This window comes from Protopterus annectens, chromosome 1.part2 (assembly GCF_019279795.1).
Source record: "Protopterus annectens isolate FY-2018-M chromosome 1.part2, PAN1.0, whole genome shotgun sequence".
NCBI classification, from domain to species: domain Eukaryota; kingdom Metazoa; phylum Chordata; order Ceratodontiformes; family Protopteridae; genus Protopterus; species Protopterus annectens.
In genome coordinates this window covers 1,107,120,668-1,107,138,667 of record NC_056727.1, presented here as the reverse complement: position 1 = coordinate 1,107,138,667, position 18,000 = coordinate 1,107,120,668, and the positions used below count along the sequence as shown (strand labels likewise).

Here is an 18,000-nt window from a genome sequence, read left to right as displayed (position 1 = left end):
TGCTTCAGACCAAGGATGCTACTGTTCAGCTTTGTGCCCAGCTGGGAATTTCTATAAAGTGGGGAAAAAAATCTGCCTTATTGCTCTCTCGATCAGGTTTTTATAGGCGCAGAGAAACACAGTAGATAAGTTTGCTCGTCTTCCTGCTGAAAGGGGACAGAATCTGGTTCTTCAAATTTGGCATCTTCCCTAACGAAAGGTCAAAGCCAAGACTATTCTGCAACTTCTAGGGACCATGGCTTCCACCATATTACTAGTGCCACTAGCCATGCTACACACGAGACTTCTTCAGTGGCTCCTAATGTCCCAATGGTCTTTTCAGCACCTCCCATTATCTCATCACATTCTGCTGACAGAATCTTGCAAGAAGGACCTCCTTTGGTGGACACTACCCAATCAGTTAACCATGGGCACCTCATTTGTTCCTCACCAACCCGTTACTACTGTGACCACGGATGCCTCACAGGATGGGGGGGGCATTATCTTGGCAGGACTGTCCAAGGCACTTGGCAAGATCATGAGGCTCACCTGCATATCAACATTGTAGAGAAGAGGGTGGTGCTCCTGGCATTGCAAGCACTCTACGACCTTCTGCCTCTGGGGACTATTGCAATACAATCAGACAATATGTCGGTAGTATGGTATATAAACAAACTGGGCAGAACCAGATCTTACCCACTCTGTTGAGAGGCATGTGAGTTTGGAAATGGGTGATAGCTTCCTAGCATTTTCTGGTGGCAATGCACATTCCAGGGACAACCAACGTGATAGCTGACAAGCTCAGCAGGGAAATCCTTATGCCTCACGAGTGGTCTCTGAAACCGGAAACAGCAGAACAGATTTTCCACAGATGGGGACAGCCTTGCTGTGACCTCTTTGCCAGTCCAGTCAATGCGAAATGCAGCAGCTACTTCTCCCTCACCCCCCCCCCCTCCGGGTGTGTCACCGAGAGACGCACTTGTTCACAATTGGCCCCTGGGTCTCCTGTATGCCTTTCCTCTTATTCCCAAGGTTATTCAGAAAGCGAAACAGCTGGGAAGCAAACTTATCCTCATTGCTATTTACTGGCCTCATCAGGTTTGGTTCCCCTTCCTCGAGCGTCTTCTGGACGATTCTTGGATCCTGGACCCAGCTCCAGACCTGTTGACTCGCATGTTACGTTCGCTTCATCCCTCCTTACACACACTCAATTTGACAGCTTGGCTGCTCCAGTTCCATCCCTAGTCAGGCTTCATGACTTCTCACCCTCCGTGACACGTATCCTTACGTCTTCTCATAAACCTTCTACTAGGAGAATGTATTCCAGTAAATGAAAATTCTCTCTCTGGGCGTAGAAACTGAATGTTGACCCTTACACTGCCTCCATTCCAGTGGTCTTGGAATTCCTGTTTGAGCTTTCTCCAGGGATCTGTGGCTGCCACTTTCAGATTGCAGTTGGCAGCGATTTCAAACTTTCATCTAGGTTTTCAAGATTCGAATCTGATGTCACATAATCTGTGCAAAACCTAAGACCCCCCTCCCCCTTTCAAGAACCTGTTGCCTCATGGGATTAAAATTGTGTTATCCAAATTGACTTCTCCGCCCTTTGAGCCTTCTCACTCATCTTTGAAATTCCTGTCTTGGAATTCTTTTTCTGGTGGCTATCACGTCGGCCAGACGGGTGTCAGAGTTACAAGCATTGTCTGTTAAACCCCTTTATATGATTTTTCACAAGGACAGGGTGTCCCTTCGTACTAATCCCTGCTTTGTTCCCAAGGTCTGTTCCCATGCCACTTTCAATCCAGAGCGTCCAGTGTTCTTTCCAAATCATTCCAATGCAGCCGAGTACAGGTTTCATCAGCTGGATATGCATAGACAATTACGTTTTTAATTGCACCGGACTAAGGAAATCAGATCAATTAATCATTTCCTTCTCTGAATCCAGGTCAGGGTTACCAGTTTCCAAAGTGCCACACTCTAATTGGATTTCTGGCTGTATAGCTTATGTTTATAATTCTGAGGGCAGACCTTTACCCTTTAAAATTAAATCTCAGTCTACCTCTGCAGCCTTTCAAGCCAGGGTCCCACTTGATAATATTTGTACAGCAGCAACGTGGGCAACCCTCACACTTTTATTACTCATTACAAATTGGATTTAACTTCCAGGGGTAGAGCTTCATTTGGTTCCACGGTACTCAGGAGTATTTTTCCTTGAGCCACCCAAGAATAAGGTGCTAGGGACGGTGTCCCATATGTAAGAATGAAGGTGAGATAGGACTACAGAACATAAAGAAGTTATGGACTACAAACATGGAATGTTATCTCGCCCTTCATTCTTACGAACCCACCCTCCTACCCCCATCCTGGAAGTACCTGGAGACAGAAAAATATTATCCTTTTTTATGGAGATCTCTTTAGTTTTGGCTTCTTTGGTATATTTGTTATTCTTCCTAGTTAGCAAACAAGATCTGGGGATTGTACTGGTTCACCATGGGGATACCTACCTAGCCATGAGCCAACTAGAAGACTTCCAGCTTGTAAATAGGCAGAGTTGGAGTAGAGGATCAGCTCCGATCCCATATGTAAGAATGAAGGGTGAGATGAACTACAAACATGGAAAGTTATGGTGAGTACATAACTTCTTTTTCTGGTTGCTATTACCTCTACTAGAAGGGTTTCGGAATTACAGGCCTTGTTCATAAAATTCCCGTACATGATTTTTCATAAAGATAGTTTCCCTTCGAACCAACCCATCTTTTCTTCCTAAGGTGGCATCAGCAGTAAATATCATTCAGACTATAAATATGCCTGTGTTCTTTCTCAATTTTACCAACAGGATGGAATACAAGCTACACATGTTGGATGTTCATAGACAGTTGTGATTCTATTTACACAGGACAAACATTTTTCGTAAATCTAATTGGTTGAAACCTATTTCCAAGGTCACTATAGCCAGATGCATTTCTTCATGCATCCTGCAGGTCTAGAAGGACAAAGGCATGTCTCCTCCAGGTCAGGTTAAAGCTCATTCCTCTAGATCCATGGCTACGTCTGCAGCTTTCTGATATAGGGTGTCTTTGGATGACATTTGCTCTGCAGCTACTTGGTCCTCATGTCATACGTTTATTTCCCATTACAAATTGGATCTGACATCTATAAGGAGAGCATCCTTTGGCTCTGCGGTGCTCTGGAATATCCTTCCATGAGGTCTTCCCAGGAGTTTTGTAGCTGGGGACTCTGTCTCACAGGTTGAAGACCAAATGAAGTAAACTATTTTAGATAAAGAAGTTATGTACTCACCATAACGTTCCATCGGAGTAGTGTACTTTGTCTTCAACCATCTCTCCCTCCTTCCCCTAGACTTTGGCGCATGTTCAGTCTACGGGCTGTAGTGTAGGTCACAAGTATGTTATCAGGTCGGGTTGTAAGTATAAGTTCAGCAAACTCAATCTGGGGATTGAAGGTAGTGGAGGTGTATTATGGGTATGGGGAGGAGCCTGGAGCTCGGAGCTGATGCTAGTAATTTTTGCCGGCTCGAATCCGATACGGATCCGTATTCCCACAGGTTGAAGACAAATGAAGTACAACTACTCGGATGGAACGTTATGGTGAGTACATAACTTTTTTCAAGGCAAAGCTTCTGAACTCACCTTTGGGTAGTTAGCACCTCTGGTTCTGTGGCTGCAAATCTTTTCAAGACATTGTAGGAGATTTCAAGACATTGTAGGAGAATAGTAAAGTTATGCGAAATCTAAAGCAGTCTTCTGTCTGAAAGTATTAAAGAAATTGCCCTTCCAAGGCTGGTCCCTGTGTTTACAAGTAACCAAAACATTCTTAAGAGTAAAGACAATAAAAGGGGATGTTGACCCTCTAGTTCTTTCAGTTATGTTTCTCAAGCCTTTTGGTGACATTGGCTTTGAAGGACAGTCATTCCTTTCCACGCAACTTACAGGAATTTCTTAATGTTTTGTCTGCTCATATCTGTTTTCTTCTTTTTCCTTTGGTCTTTCAACTGCCCCGGGGGGTTTCATGAAGTGCTTAGTTCCTGTCATTGCCTTGTGCAGACTTCGAGCAATTCATATCTTTCCTTATCTGGATGATCTCCTTGTTCGGGCCGCTCCTCGAGATTCTTCCAGTTCATTTAGGTTTTATGAATCTTTGAACAATCTGAGGTTCACTTCGAACAAAGTCTTGCTTAACTCCATTCTGGGGTCGAATTTTTCTAGGACGCACACTAAATACTCTAACTGCCTTTTTTCCCCGCAGACAAGGTTCTCTTTATTGCCACTAATTTACCTTTCTAATCCCTTTCTTGCCCTTTATAAAAAAAAAAAAAAAAGAATACCAGTGGTGGATCGACCCAGGAGTGCCCATTTAGGAGTGCCCATTCTGGTTCACTCTCTTTCTGAGAACTGTTTACTAATGCTTCAGATTAGGCATTGGGAGCTTGTTCCAAGGACATCGGAGTCGAGGGTGTTTGGTCAAGTAAAGAAAAGGACCACATAAACAGAAATGAAGGCACTTGCCTTTGCCTTTCACTCTCTACGTTCAGCACAAAAATTTTCTTCAGGCTATGTGTATACCTTCAGGAAGGGACACTATGGCTGACTATTTGAGCAGACACAGAGCAGACCATTATGAATGGATGCTTAACCAGGGAGGTCTTTCTGGGCATTGTCCATCAGGTGAGTACTCCCCAAGTAGACCTCTCTGCTTCAGCAGACCGATCAGACTGTCTTTAGTGCTATATCTTCAAGCTTGGAAGGATGGACTTAGTCTTCCTTGTATGGGGAGATTCCGCTATGCTCACCCTCCCATTTTCTAATGCTAGTCTTCGTTTAATAAAAAAAAAAAAAATGGGCAAACCAAAAATCTTGCTGATAACTCCCTTTTTGGCCCAGACAGCATTAGTTTCCCTTTCTCTTCTGTTTAATTCACTCCATCCTATAAACCTTGAATCGGACTGTTTGGTTAGGCAACACTTTTTTTTTCCCCTTTGAGGTCATGTTTAAGGTTTTACAGGAGGCTAGAAAACCAGGCACAATGAGATGTTATCTTTTTAAACGGGGAAAAAAAGATCCCCTTTATGGTGCCACAAAATGTATCAAGACCCTTATCTTGGTATTTGTAATTCTTGCCTGTGAGTTGCTCAATACTGGGCTGGCATTTTTTGTTTCTGAAAGCACGTGTCGGCCATTGCTACCTGCCTACCTCTGAATCCACTTAATATGAGGGCAAGCAGTTGTTGGGTTTCCTACACATCAGACTACCAAGGAAAGCCCCCCCCCCCCCACACACACACACACAACGTACCTCCTTCTTGGGATTTGAACTGTGTCCTGGAAAACTTCTCTCTGTACCTGTGGCCCCTTCATCTCTCCAAGTTTTGAACTTGAAAAATGGTACTGCTAGTGGCTTGCACTTCTGCTAGAAGGGTGTCAAAGCTCCAAGCATCAGCTATTCCACCCTTTCTCATTTTCTGTAATGATAAGGTTGCTCTTAGGACTAATCCCCCTCATGCCTAAGGTTAATGATATCTCCCTGGGTCAGACAGTCAACTTGTCTATGAAAATCTGACCAGCTTTTTTTGTACCTTTCCAGGACAAGAACTTGGGGTTTCCCTTTTCCAAACTGTTTCTAACTGGATTTCTAAGGCTACTTCATTTTGTCATTCTTTCAATGGTAAACTTATTCAAGCTGCAGTTAAAGCATGTTCCACTAGAGCAGGAGCTTTCTTCAAGGGTTTAGATTCTAGATGTATTCTTGAAGCAGTTACTTAATTTTCTGTTCATACTTTTGGTAAATATTACAAGCTTGATATTCTCCAAGACTGGTGCATAGTTTGCATCCTTCAAGGTCTTTGGGACCATAATGGAGCTCAGATGCCTTCTTCCCTCCTTTTTTTTTTTTTTAGACAATGTTGGGAATAATACAGCAACACCAGTCCAAGGAAGACCTAGAACAGTAGTGTAAGAACGTACCATAACAGTAGATGTTCGAATAATCACTTAAGTTTTATATCTTTTCCTCCTTTCACTTTGTGGTTGGGCTGAGATGGATTCTAATTTTATTTTCCTCTCCTTTGACATGTAAATATGCATATAGTTGCATCTACATCTGCTTCATTTACTTTCCGTGGCAAGAAAGTCTTGAGGTAATTTTACACATGTACGTTGTTCCTTTGCCTCCTATAGAATGATTTCATATGTTGGATGTGTAGCATGAGAGGAGGGCGTTAGTGCTTTGGTATGTTGGCTGCATACATGGCTATCCTTGGCAGCATATTGTTAGGAAGATTGCAACAGCAATCAGATGTATACTTTTATGGTAATCTTTTTTACATAACTACTTTTTCAGTGGCCAAGCTCTCTTGCAATCTACAGCATGATTTTATTAAGGAATCAACCTGGTTGGTATTGAGCTTGGATAAGTAACCATTCTATGTCAGTCCATGTGAAACAGAACTCCTTAATGCCCCTGGGGGCAAGAACTTTTGGACCCATTGTGGAAAAGGTACTGAAGAAATTGGTGGAAAAGACGAAGAATCTGTTTATCCATTCTTCAACTGATAGGTCTCTGATCCGACCTCTGCCACTCAAACTTGAGGCTCTATAGCTCGAGCGTCTCCACTTGCGCGTAATCCCCTTCTACTCCTGAGATACTTCAGGTCTTGTTTGTTGCTTCAGCAATGACACATGATCACTATTGATTTGAGCAGTCTAATTTAGAGAATTGCAGTTTATTTTATTTTCTGCTCGGTCTTGGAGTTTTCATTTGCGCATGTTGTGGCCATACCTGTGGTACATCTTCCTATTATCTTTGCGCATGTTGTGACCATACCTGTGGTACATCTTCCTATTATCTTTGCGCATGTTGTGACCATACCTGTGGTACATCTTCCTATTACCATTGCTAGTATCTTTTACCTTATAATTATTTAATTACCTTTGACATTTTCCTTTACTTTTTCTACTGTCAGAAAGACCTACTAGCTTTGAAAAAGTGTTCTGCTTGTGGACACAAGATTTCAAAGTCTGACAGTCCTCCTCAATGTGTCTGTTGCCTAGGTCAGGTCATCTTTATATTAATTTTGATATTTGTGTCAATAACCTGTCTGGTTGCAAGAAAGAGTAAGTTATTCCTTGGGGGGGGGGGGGGATGTGTCTCTGGAGTTGCTCCTTCATCCAAGAAATCTGCAGGAAAAGCACCAGAAAAAAAAATGAATCCAGGAAGTACTCCTTGTCTCTTCTCCCTTAACTTCTTTGGGGTTGTCTTCACCTGAAAAAGTTGCTAAGGTGTTTGATCCTTAATCCTCCAAGGGCTTGACTCTGAAAACTAAACCTTCAGTTCTGTCCTCTCTTTTTCGGATCCAGCTGAGTCCAGGTCTAAGTCCTGTAGATTTTCTCCAGATCCAATCTCCCTTTTCCTTCAAGACACCCCTCAGAGCTTCACGTTTAGCATCAACCTTGTCTTCATCAGGTTATCCAGGAATCTTTCAGAAGCAGATGTGGATAGGAGGAGGGTAAAATTTCTCTGAACCTCTTATTCAATTTGGTGTTTTACTGGCACTGGCTCCCATCAGACAAATGAGCCTTTCCATCATACAACTCCAGGCTTTAACTACTATACCACTCTGTCCTGCGGTTTCAGAGATTTTGATCCAGAGACATCTGAGTGTGTCTGTCTGATCCAAAGACAGGCTTTTATTTGACCCTGGTGCACACTGACCCAGAGAGTTCTGACCTTGTCAGATCCAGAAGGATCTCTGTGCTGTAGTACCTGTGCTTGATCTGGGGGGCTGGGTTTGAGGCTAATGCTCTTGGAGCCGTCCCTTCCTCTTGGAGCTTCAGGGCTAGACAGCTTGGCTCTAAGCTATGCTTTGAAGATAGAGCCACGGGGGGGGGGGGGGGGCTAGGTTGAGTTTTTGCCCTCGCAGGCTTCTTTGGATCCAGTGAGGGAGAGACTGAGAATCCCCCCATGGCTTCAGCTTTTGAGGTAATGAAGAGAGCTTTCTCTTTGGAGAAGGCATCCATGCCCTCCTCAGGTCCACATTACTGTGCAAGCTGGCTCTTCTCATCAGGACAGCCGGTCTGGTCAAGCCTCGGGACTCCTCGTACATGACAATGCTGGTACTTCTGAGTCCTCTCTGACCTCCCACTGAAGAGTCCTCCTCTGAAATGAATGTGTAACAGAAGGCACCTAGACTATCCCCAAGAGTCTCTAACTGAAGACACTGACTTCAGTGGAGGGGCAGACCCCCCCCCCCCCCAATATCACCCCATTCGGAGAAATGTGCTGTCTTTTGAAACAGTTTGGTCTCCTAGCTTGGAAGGATATGGGTGTTGGAACCCATCCTCAAACTGTCTGGCAAATCTCATTGCATCAAAAGATAGGGCACATTGAAGTAATGGTCCTCTTCTGGGTGCTCTGGTGGTTGCAGCAGCCACTAGGAGAGAGCTAGCAGATCGGAACGCCACTGTACATCCTTCCAATCTGGTGTTGGACAAATTTGGGAAGCATGTTTATGCGTTTGCAACCTTTTCCCATGGGTCTCTAAACTATTAGGCACATGATGTGATATTTCAGAGGGACTTGAAGAAGCAGTTCTCCAAAATCGGCTCCAGGTCCATGTCTGCAGAGGATAAGAAAACCGCTTCTTCGCAAACTGTCCACTTCAGTCTTTATCCAATACTCCCATGACTCCTGTGACTTCTATGCTTCTCCCCTCAGTGCCAAGTGTAGCAGGTACTTTGCCCTGATCCCCCTGTGGAAGAGTCACTGAGAGAGACTAGTTCATGAGGGGCCCTCCAGTCTGTTCTACACTTTTCCCTCCCACTCCTGTCATTCCAGAGTTTATTCAGAAAGCATTATAGTGGAAGAGCAAGGCTGTTCTCATTACCCCTGCCTGGCCTTGCCAAGTGTGGTTTACCTTCCTTATGACCTCTCCTAGTTCACTCTTCCTGGGTGCTGGATCTTGTTCAGGACCTTATGTTTCACCCATCTGAGTTGCCTTGTCCACGCGTGCTCTCTAAAGTTAACTGCATGGTTACTGTACTTCAAGTGATGGCTAAAAATTCCAGGCTTTCTTCTCCCATTTGCCATATTGTTCCAAAAAGCCTCTACAAGGAAATTTTATAAATCTAAATGGAAATGATTTTCTGTTTGGGCCCATCAGAGACATTTTGATCCCTTTTCTGCACCATCTCCCAACTATTCTTGATTTCAGAGCTTCCATTTTCTACTATGGAGCAGGTTATTCACCTGTCAAAATACAATTGGCAACCTTCTCAAATATTCACTTAGGTGTGGACCATTCACCTCTAGCTTTCTTAAAATAGTGTAAAACTTAAGGACCCTGTCCATCCATGGTATCTTGCACTAATTCTTCAGGCCCTTACTCACCGCTGAACCCTCAGCAAGAACAGAGTTGAAATTCTTCTCCTGGAAAATTATTTCTAGTCCCCACTACCTCAGCTAGATGGGTATCTGAACTCCAAGCACTTTCTTCTCAACCACTTTGCCTGATTTTTCACAAGGATAGGGTTTCTATTCAGGCTTGATTCATCCTTTCTGCCTAAAGTGGTGTCAGCAGCTATCTTCAAGCAGTCAACCTACCAGTTGTCTTTCCTAAATTTTTAAAGGGAGAAACGTACTTCATTTATAGGATGTTTATTGGCTACTCTGATTGTACTTTCACAGATCTAAGGAAATCAAAACCGCTGTTTGTATTCCTTTCCAAAGCCAAATTGGGCACTGCAGTGACAAGTGACTCAAGCCAGATGGCTCACTGATTGCTCCTGTAAATAAAAGGTAATGCAAAGGCCTGTTAACTACCCAAACACCCTAAAGCGGACTCCACCAGTTCTATGACCACATCATCTGCCTTTTGGTCTAAAGGTGACATCTGTGCACCTGCTAAAGTGTCCAGTGCTAATACATATTTAGCTCATTACCTGCCTTTTGCTTGAACCAAGTATTCACATCTATCCCTGTCTAGACAGCGGTCTAATCCAAACAACAAGCATGAGGTTGCCAGACGACGCTGTGATTCACTCTGGCTCACTTTAAACTCATCACAAGTCCCACATGATACTCGTGAGGTAAGCCCTTTTCCTCAGATGCTAGATGCAGAGTACCAGATAACTCTACACTGAGGGATAGAAGTATATAACGGACTACTTAAGTTAATAACGCTTCTGAACCAGATTTTTGCAAAACAGTACCTAAAAATGCTTTACTACATGACCTCTTCCATCTTGATTTTACTCCTATCAAGGCTACATTTCGGTGGTGGTTGCATACCCAGTCTCTACTGCACCCTATTTTCCTGCTTCTTTGTATTGAGAAAGAGCTCATATGGTGGATCAGTAGGCACAGCTTAGTCAGGAGATGCTTTTAAAGCTGGGTCCAGACACCCAGAAGCTCAACAAATTCCCAAGATACAGCCTAGGAGGCCCACTCGGGAGCTAAGGATCCAAGGAGTATGGGGCTACAACAGTAACTAAAAACGCATCAGTATCAAAGAACTGATGGCAGTAATCTTCAGAATTAAGTCTTTCAGACAAATTTGGCAATCGAGGGCTTTTATGTTGCCTAAAAGACAACACAAGAATGATGTACATTTGCAAACAGGAGGGGACCTGTTCCTCCCCTGTAATGCAAGTATGGGATCTAGCCCAGGAGTTTAGTATTGGCCCGCAGAGTGTAAAATGTACTTTGGCTGAGGGTCATTGGTTATCTGAGCAAGGCAAAGCCAAGCCCAAACATTTAATGGTGGGTGTACCAGAGCTAGATCTTTATGCTTCAGTTGATAGCAAAGTAATTATTTATACAATGGCAGCATGGACAACACATGCATTCTCCTTAAGCTGGGAGGCTCTTTCTCTGTGCTTTTTCTCCAGCAACTCTTATCCTCAGGGTGTTAAAGTAAGAAGGAAGGGCCAAAACTACTTCTGACCCCTTTTTGGCCAATTAACCTAGATTCTCCTTGCTCTTGAAGCTGTTAAGGACAGTCTGTTCATTATTAGATATCTGTTGCAGTCACCTGAGGACGTACAGGGATGTACCTGTCCTGCTAAGGATCAGATGCCTTTCACATCCATATGTCCATTCGTGCTCGCTAGCAAGCTGGTATTAAAGTAGATGTATGTGACCCAAAATTCAGAGCTTTTCTTACCAGTGAAAAAAGTAAAATCTCTCACAATGCTTCAGCTTCTCAAATTTGGCTGTTTTCATTAAAACTGTGTGGGGATAAGTACCCCATTGAGGACTTGCTTCCATTTTTTGTGAGGTGTAACAGCCAGCCATCTTCCAGAGCTGAGGAGCAACTTACATGCGCATAAACCATTAATCCGTGTGAGCAGAGCTGAAAAGCAGTTTGGGTACCAAACCCTTCAGAGTTTTCTGTTGCCCGAGATGCTGCTCTTGTGGGCTTTCGATGGTCCGCTAATGCTTCTCCATTGCTGGGCAGATGAGAAAATGTTTAATGTGCTATTAGCTGATTTTGCTGGAAAACTGACTTTTAAGTACTTACCTGTTTCACTGACAACTGATACCAGTCTTCCCCCAATTCTGGCGACTTTTTGGCTTTAGCATGGAGCAAGCCTACTGGTCCTCTGTTCATACAAGTTCAAAGCTAAATAATTTAGGCATGAAATATTTTATTTAAAAATGTGGAATCTCCTATGTTAGGAAGCTGAAAAATTATATTGTAGATGTCTTGGCATTTTTCATTAGCTATGACTCTTTTTTTTTTTTTTTTTTTTTTTTTTTTTTCTTTGGGCATCTTATTTTTTCTTTGGGCATCTTAAAGTACTGGAGTGTTTTTTGTGACATACAGATGTTTTCATTATTGACATTTGATTTATTCTTTTATTTCCAACTTCAGAATAGTTTTTGAAATCTTGAAACCTATAGACATGTTACTGGTAAGCATTACCCTTAATTTTAAGGTTTAACATGGAAGTGCATGCTACAGGAAAAAATGTCCAGTTCCATGTATCACAAGCTGTACATTATTGACTGAGTTTTTGTTGCATTACTTACCAACAGAGATGCTTAAAGACTCTTCTTTCGTTGATGATTTTCATCTTTTTTCATTATTGTAGGAACTCAAAATACCAAATCTTGTTATACACCTCAGAACTTGACATCATTTAAAAATTCTACCAAATCATGGGTTGGTTTTTCTGGAGGACAGCATCATACTGTGTGTTTTGACTCTGAAGGTAGGTGTACTGTGTTGTTTAATGTATGGTTATTGGGAGTTAATTTTATAAAATGATTATAAGACGCCACCAAATTAAACTTTGTATCTAGCTGTTAAGTTTGTCCTAGTCAACATAGCTGATGTGTAGAAAGTTCCACCATTGTGCAATGCGTATTTACCAGCTTTCTAAAGTTTTATGTTGAATGGTTCCTTACATGTTTCTTTGTAGTAGAACCCATCAGAGGGACTCTTCTGTAGAACATATACTTGAGCACAGGATCTTTATGCCAAATCAAGCCACTTATTGGATGTAAACTTTATCAAGAATACAACTGTCATCAGAAAATGTCCCTTCAAAATTATACTGAGTTAACGGTATAATGTGGATAATATAGATGTTCTTAGTGTTTCGCTGTTGCAGTCATCACCTGTGGGTTATCCCTGTTGTGGTAGCCCTCGGCCAGCCTGAATACCAGAGTCCATGTTCTTCTGCGTCAGCTGCTGTCGCCTGTAGACTGACATCAGATCATCGGTGCTATAAAGCAAGGCAGCTGATGCCATTACATCAGTCTTTCTTGCTGTGGAGCCTGTAGCAGAAGCAGTTAGCAAGTGTGCTTGGTCGGTCGCTACCAGAGTTTAGAAATCTGCTGAAAACGTTTAAAGCTAAGTGCCCTGTTGGGGATCTCTCTCTTGCACTAACTGACCGAAAAAGTTAATTGTCTTGCCTATGGAAAGCAAATCCCACACAGAGACTTCCATTCTTACTGTGTTACTTGTTTAGAACCAGACCATGATGTAGCCCGCTGTCTGTTCTGTGCCCTCTTTAATGCGAGAACTGTTCGTCAGAGAGCTTTTTTTTTTTTTTTTTGTTGATGGCTATTTTCGTCCTCAGTCTTCTCATATGGCGTTTTGTTAGCCAACCATCAACAGAAAAACATTCAGATTTATCCTTATCTGGATGACTGCCTCATCCAAGTAGAGAGCACAGAAAAGCTCCTGCAGGGCTTGCTCTTCGTAAAAACCCTTCTCGCTTGTTTGGGATTCACCATCAGCGAGAGGAAATCAAAGCAGACTCCCTCCAGGAGTATCATCTTCCTGGGAGCTCTGCTGGGCACAGCATCAAAAATGGCCTTCCTAACCCCAGAGAAGCAGAAATTCCTCTCTCTCTTTTTACTTTACTCAGCTGGCGACCCAAAGTGAACTCACAGTAAAGAAGTTCTTGCCAGCCCTGGGATACATGGCTTCTTGCATCCTTCTCATTCCTCTGGCCAGAGTGCACATGAGGAAACTTCAGTGTTACCTAAGGAACCTTTGGTGCCAGCATGCTCACCCTCTGGAGACCTCCCTCCCTGTGATCCCCTGTATAAGGGCAGAGTTGTTCTGGTGGGTAGAGGCTTGTGCCAAGAACCAGCCCTTCATCCACTGCCCAATAGGCCAGACTCTCACCACTGATGCTTCAGAAGTCGCCTGGGGCGCCCATCTAGGGGGGCAGGTGCAGCCAGGGCCTTTGGGATGGCCAACACCTTCCCTTGCACATCAACCATAAGGAAATGCTTGCAGTACAGAAAGCTCTGACATCCTTCCAGCTCATGTCAAACCAGGGGTTCTCCTTGTCAAATCAGACAACACCACAGTAATGTGGTACATCAACAAACTGGGAGGGACTCAATCTTACTCCCTGTGCAGGCTAGCCATGAACCTCTGGCTGATGGCCTCTTCCATGGGATTATACCTGATAGCCCAATACCTCCTAGGAATCAGTAACACCTTGGCAGACCACTTAAGCAGACGCATTGTGGACCCCCCAGGAATGGCAGCTGCACAGAAAAATCTTCTGCAGAGTCACTCAAGTGTGGGGAAACCCAGAAGTAGACCTATTTGCTTCATACCTCTACCATCAGCTAAAGAAATTTTGCACCAGGGAATTTCACCATGTAGCATGGAAGGTGGATGCCTTAACTTTCCCTTGGAACTTTCTCTTTGTGTACGCCTTCCCCCCTCTTCCTCTTGTTCCCAAGATACTCATCAAGATCAGGGAGGAGGGGCCCAAGGCCATCATCATTGCCCCAGGTTGGCCCAGGCAACATTGGTACCCCTTGTTGGGCAGCCTCACATCACTTCCGCCCTGGCAGCTTCCACAGATCCCAAACCTCTTGACTCAAGCAAAGGGGGAAATGCACCCAGACCTGCAGACCCTCAAGCTGTCAGCATGGCTGATGCTCCCGAAGTAAGGGAAGGGCCCTTGCTAAGCAAACAGGTGCTGGACATTCTCACAAGCCAAGCACCAGAAGGTCTTGCGCAGGAAAATTGAAAAGATTCCTATCCTGGTACCAGGCCAGAGGGGCCTGTTCATTCCTATCTGCAGTCTCTCTCTTCCTAGAATATCTTGCGGAGTTACTGAATAGTGACCTCTCCTTTTCTTCGGTTAAGATCACATGCTTCAGCCATTTCTGTTCAGTTTAACACGGACCAACCTTTGTTCTCTCACCCCTTGATTAAGCAATTCCTAAGAGGGGCATCTAACATTGGGCCTCCCAGAAGACCTTCCACGCCAGCCTGGGACCTTAATTTTATTCTGGAAAAACTGACCTTAACCCCCTTTGAACCTGCTGCCTCAGCAGAACTGAAATTCCTCTCTTGGAAGACTTGACTTTTTTGCTGCCATCACTTCAGCCAGAAGGGTTTTGGAACTGCAGGCACTGATGGCCATTGAGCCCTTCATTTTCAATGCAGACAGGGTGTCCCTTAGGACCAGCCCCTCCTTTATGGCCAAGGTGATATCAGATGTGACTCTCAACCAGACCATTCATCTGCCTACCTTCTTCCCCAACCCTCAAAACAAAGGGGAAAGAATCCTGCACTCCCTGGACGTGCACAGGCAGCTCAGATACTAGCTGGACCATACTAAACCCTTCAGAAAAACAGACCAACTTCTTGTCAGTTTTGCCTTAGGAGCAGAGGGGGAGCCCATCTCTAAGCAGACTATCTCTAAATGGATATCACACTATCCATTTCTGCTACAGACTTCATGGGAAACGTCCCCCTAGGTCTCTTAGCACGCATTCAACTAGGGCAGCCTCCACTTCCACAGCATTCCTCAGAGTCCCCACCAGGGACATCTTGGAAGCTGCCACCTAGACCTCTGTCCATACCTTCACAAAACATTATCACCTTCCTCTTTTCTCCAAGGCTAGGGCAGGGTTTTCATCTGTGGCACTGCAGGGCCTCCTTATACCTGTCTAGGTCTCGTCACTATCTTACCACCCCTCTTTTCAGCTTTGGGAATCTTCCCACAGGTGATGACTGCAACAGTGAAACACGAAGAACATAGTACAGTTGTGTACACTTACCATAAATGTACATGTTAGTGTACTCACTGTTGCAGTCCTGGTTTCCCTCCCTCTTTCCCCCTTATCTTCTTTCTTTTGGGAGACATAAGCTTCTTGGGCTGGTTGTTCACCACCTTGTCTTCTGTGTCTTATCTCTTGAGGCTTCTGTCTGGTTAGGGCAAGAAAAACTGATGTAATGATGTCAGCTACCTTGCTTTGTAGCAGTGACTACCTGACGTCAGTCTACAGGCAACAGCAGCCGACGCAGAAAAACATTGACTCTGGTATTCGAGGCAGCTAATGGCTACCACAGCAGGGATAACCCACAGGTGATGACTGCAACAGTGCATACACTTTAACATCTACATTTATGGTAAGTGTACACAACTGTACATTTTGCAGTCTTTAACCTTGTTGTCTCACAGTCCTTGTTTCTTTAGTTTTGGATCTGCAGTGGGATGCTTTCTTTCCAAAGTCCACATATCTTGTGTTTTGAAACACCACCTTTTAAAACCCATGCAGTTTACTCCCACATTCCTAAGATGTGCCCTGGATGAATTTACAGTCCTTCAGATTGCTTGTAGGTCTGTGCACCACATAGATGTGAGGATGTTTGTGCATGCTGGTATGGACTCTGGCTCCTTTCAGGATAAGATTTCACTGCCTTGCACTCTATACAGGAATAAGCTCCAGCTTCCTTATGACTCTAAACTGGATTATCAGAGAAGTGAATACTGTTGTGAATGTGACATGGAGGACCTTCCTTGACTGTGCATTGCTGGGTGTGTTCTTCCATCAGTTTGAATTCTGTTAAGAAAATTGTGTGTGTGATGTGTGCATGTGCCCATTTCAAAGCATGTTGTCATATTATGTGCTTGATTCATAAGTTGTCATCTGTCTCCAGAGCCTGCTGGATCTCTCTCCTGCATATGCAGTTGAGGATGTGCTCACTGCTGTCCAGTGTCTCTGTTTACATGATTTGCATCATGAGTCTTGTGTTTAAGTGGCCATCACATTACCATTGCTTGTACTGCTTTGGTGAGGAAGAGGACAACATGCATTCCCCAAGTGCCAGCGATTCATTGTTGTAGTATAGAACTCTTTGGTCCGTCTCATGACCAGTAAATATGGTAGTAGTTGAGCTCCTCTTGCAAGGATTGATGAGTCCCTTCAGAGAGCCTAGATTGGAATTGAAGTATCACTACACTGACTAGTGCTTAGAGTGTAGATCGTGGCCTTGACCTCCTGGAGGAAATTTCTTTCTTTTTTAGAGCAGGTACATATTGAACTTGCTGACCACTTAAGAGGAGCGTGTGGTAGTCCTGGCGATCATTGGAGAAAACAAGTACCCCCCCCCAAAGCTGTCATTGTAGGGTGCACATTTGAGGGTGCTGCAACCCATAACCGATTGGGCTTAGACGATGAACTTTGAGTCACATTTTCACTAAACATTGGTACTTGAGAGCAAAGTCCTCTATCTGGACTTCTCCAGAGACAGTTTGATTCAGATGAGGGAGGGATTTTCATGTGTTCCTGCACCAGGGCTCATAGCTGAAGGCCCAGTCATCATAAAATTTGTTGGCACTAATGATAGTTGCACATACAAAAAACATACCCTTAAAGGTCTTGGCCTAAAGCCAGTGCTGCACCCAGCAATGGCCCTGTTACCTCACAAGTGGGTTGCATGTTGCCTGATACTTAAGTGCGAATGTTGTGCACTGGGTATGATGTGCTTGAAGGTAATGGGAACATGGGCCTTTGGGACTCCTTCCTTCTCGGGCTCCTTTGAGTCGGATGACTTAGAGACTTGGAACTCTTATTTGGTGAGACATTAAGCTTATGATCAGCATGCACTCATGCCACTACTTCATTACTCCACCTGTGTGAGGAAGAAGCCTTATGAGTCCTTTCTCAACTCTCATGAAGCCCATTACCAGTGTTATAGCAGCCTGTTGGGAAGCGGTGTTCAAAAGGTCTTAAAGCATAAGCTTTTTACAGCCTTTTTCTGAGGATGTAGTTTGTTGCTGGTTATTTTTGAACTAACTCTTGTTTACTGCAACATCTTGTGTTTGTCAGAACCAAATTGACAAATCAAAGAACATGCTTAGCACAAATGTACTACTTGTACTCCTTCAGTGGTATATTAGAATATCATAGCTCCCATTTTTTTACATTTAAGAATGCTGAATACTCCAGTAAGTGTGACTTTGCTTATCTTGCCTTTTGTTAAACTTCCACAAATGACGCCTTAAATTTAATTCATTTCTTTACATTTACTGAATGGAGGGGCAGTTGATCCACTGGAATTATGACCTCATTTCCTCTGCTACATTTAAGATTTTGAACCCTTGTCTTACAGTGGTGTTTTTAATAACCCGTTTCCATCTTGTCTTCCCATATTTTACATCAGGCCAACGTTTGTTTCAGCCACTTTCATAACCCACTAACATCTTCATCTCAGAATTTTCCAGTGTCTCAGCCTTG

At 43.8% G+C, this 18,000-nt stretch overlaps 1 protein-coding gene across 1 annotated transcript in view; it reads left to right on the top strand.

Moving 5' to 3' along the window:
* The window catches only part of RCC1 (regulator of chromosome condensation 1), a 498,237-nt gene that overhangs the window by 319,883 nt on the left and 160,354 nt on the right, over window positions 1-18,000 (top strand). Inside the window, exon 6 of the mRNA XM_044060220.1 lies at window positions 12,087-12,212. Coding sequence (XP_043916155.1) covers window positions 12,087-12,212 — 126 coding nt within the window. The remainder of the gene's footprint in view (window positions 1-12,086; window positions 12,213-18,000) is intronic.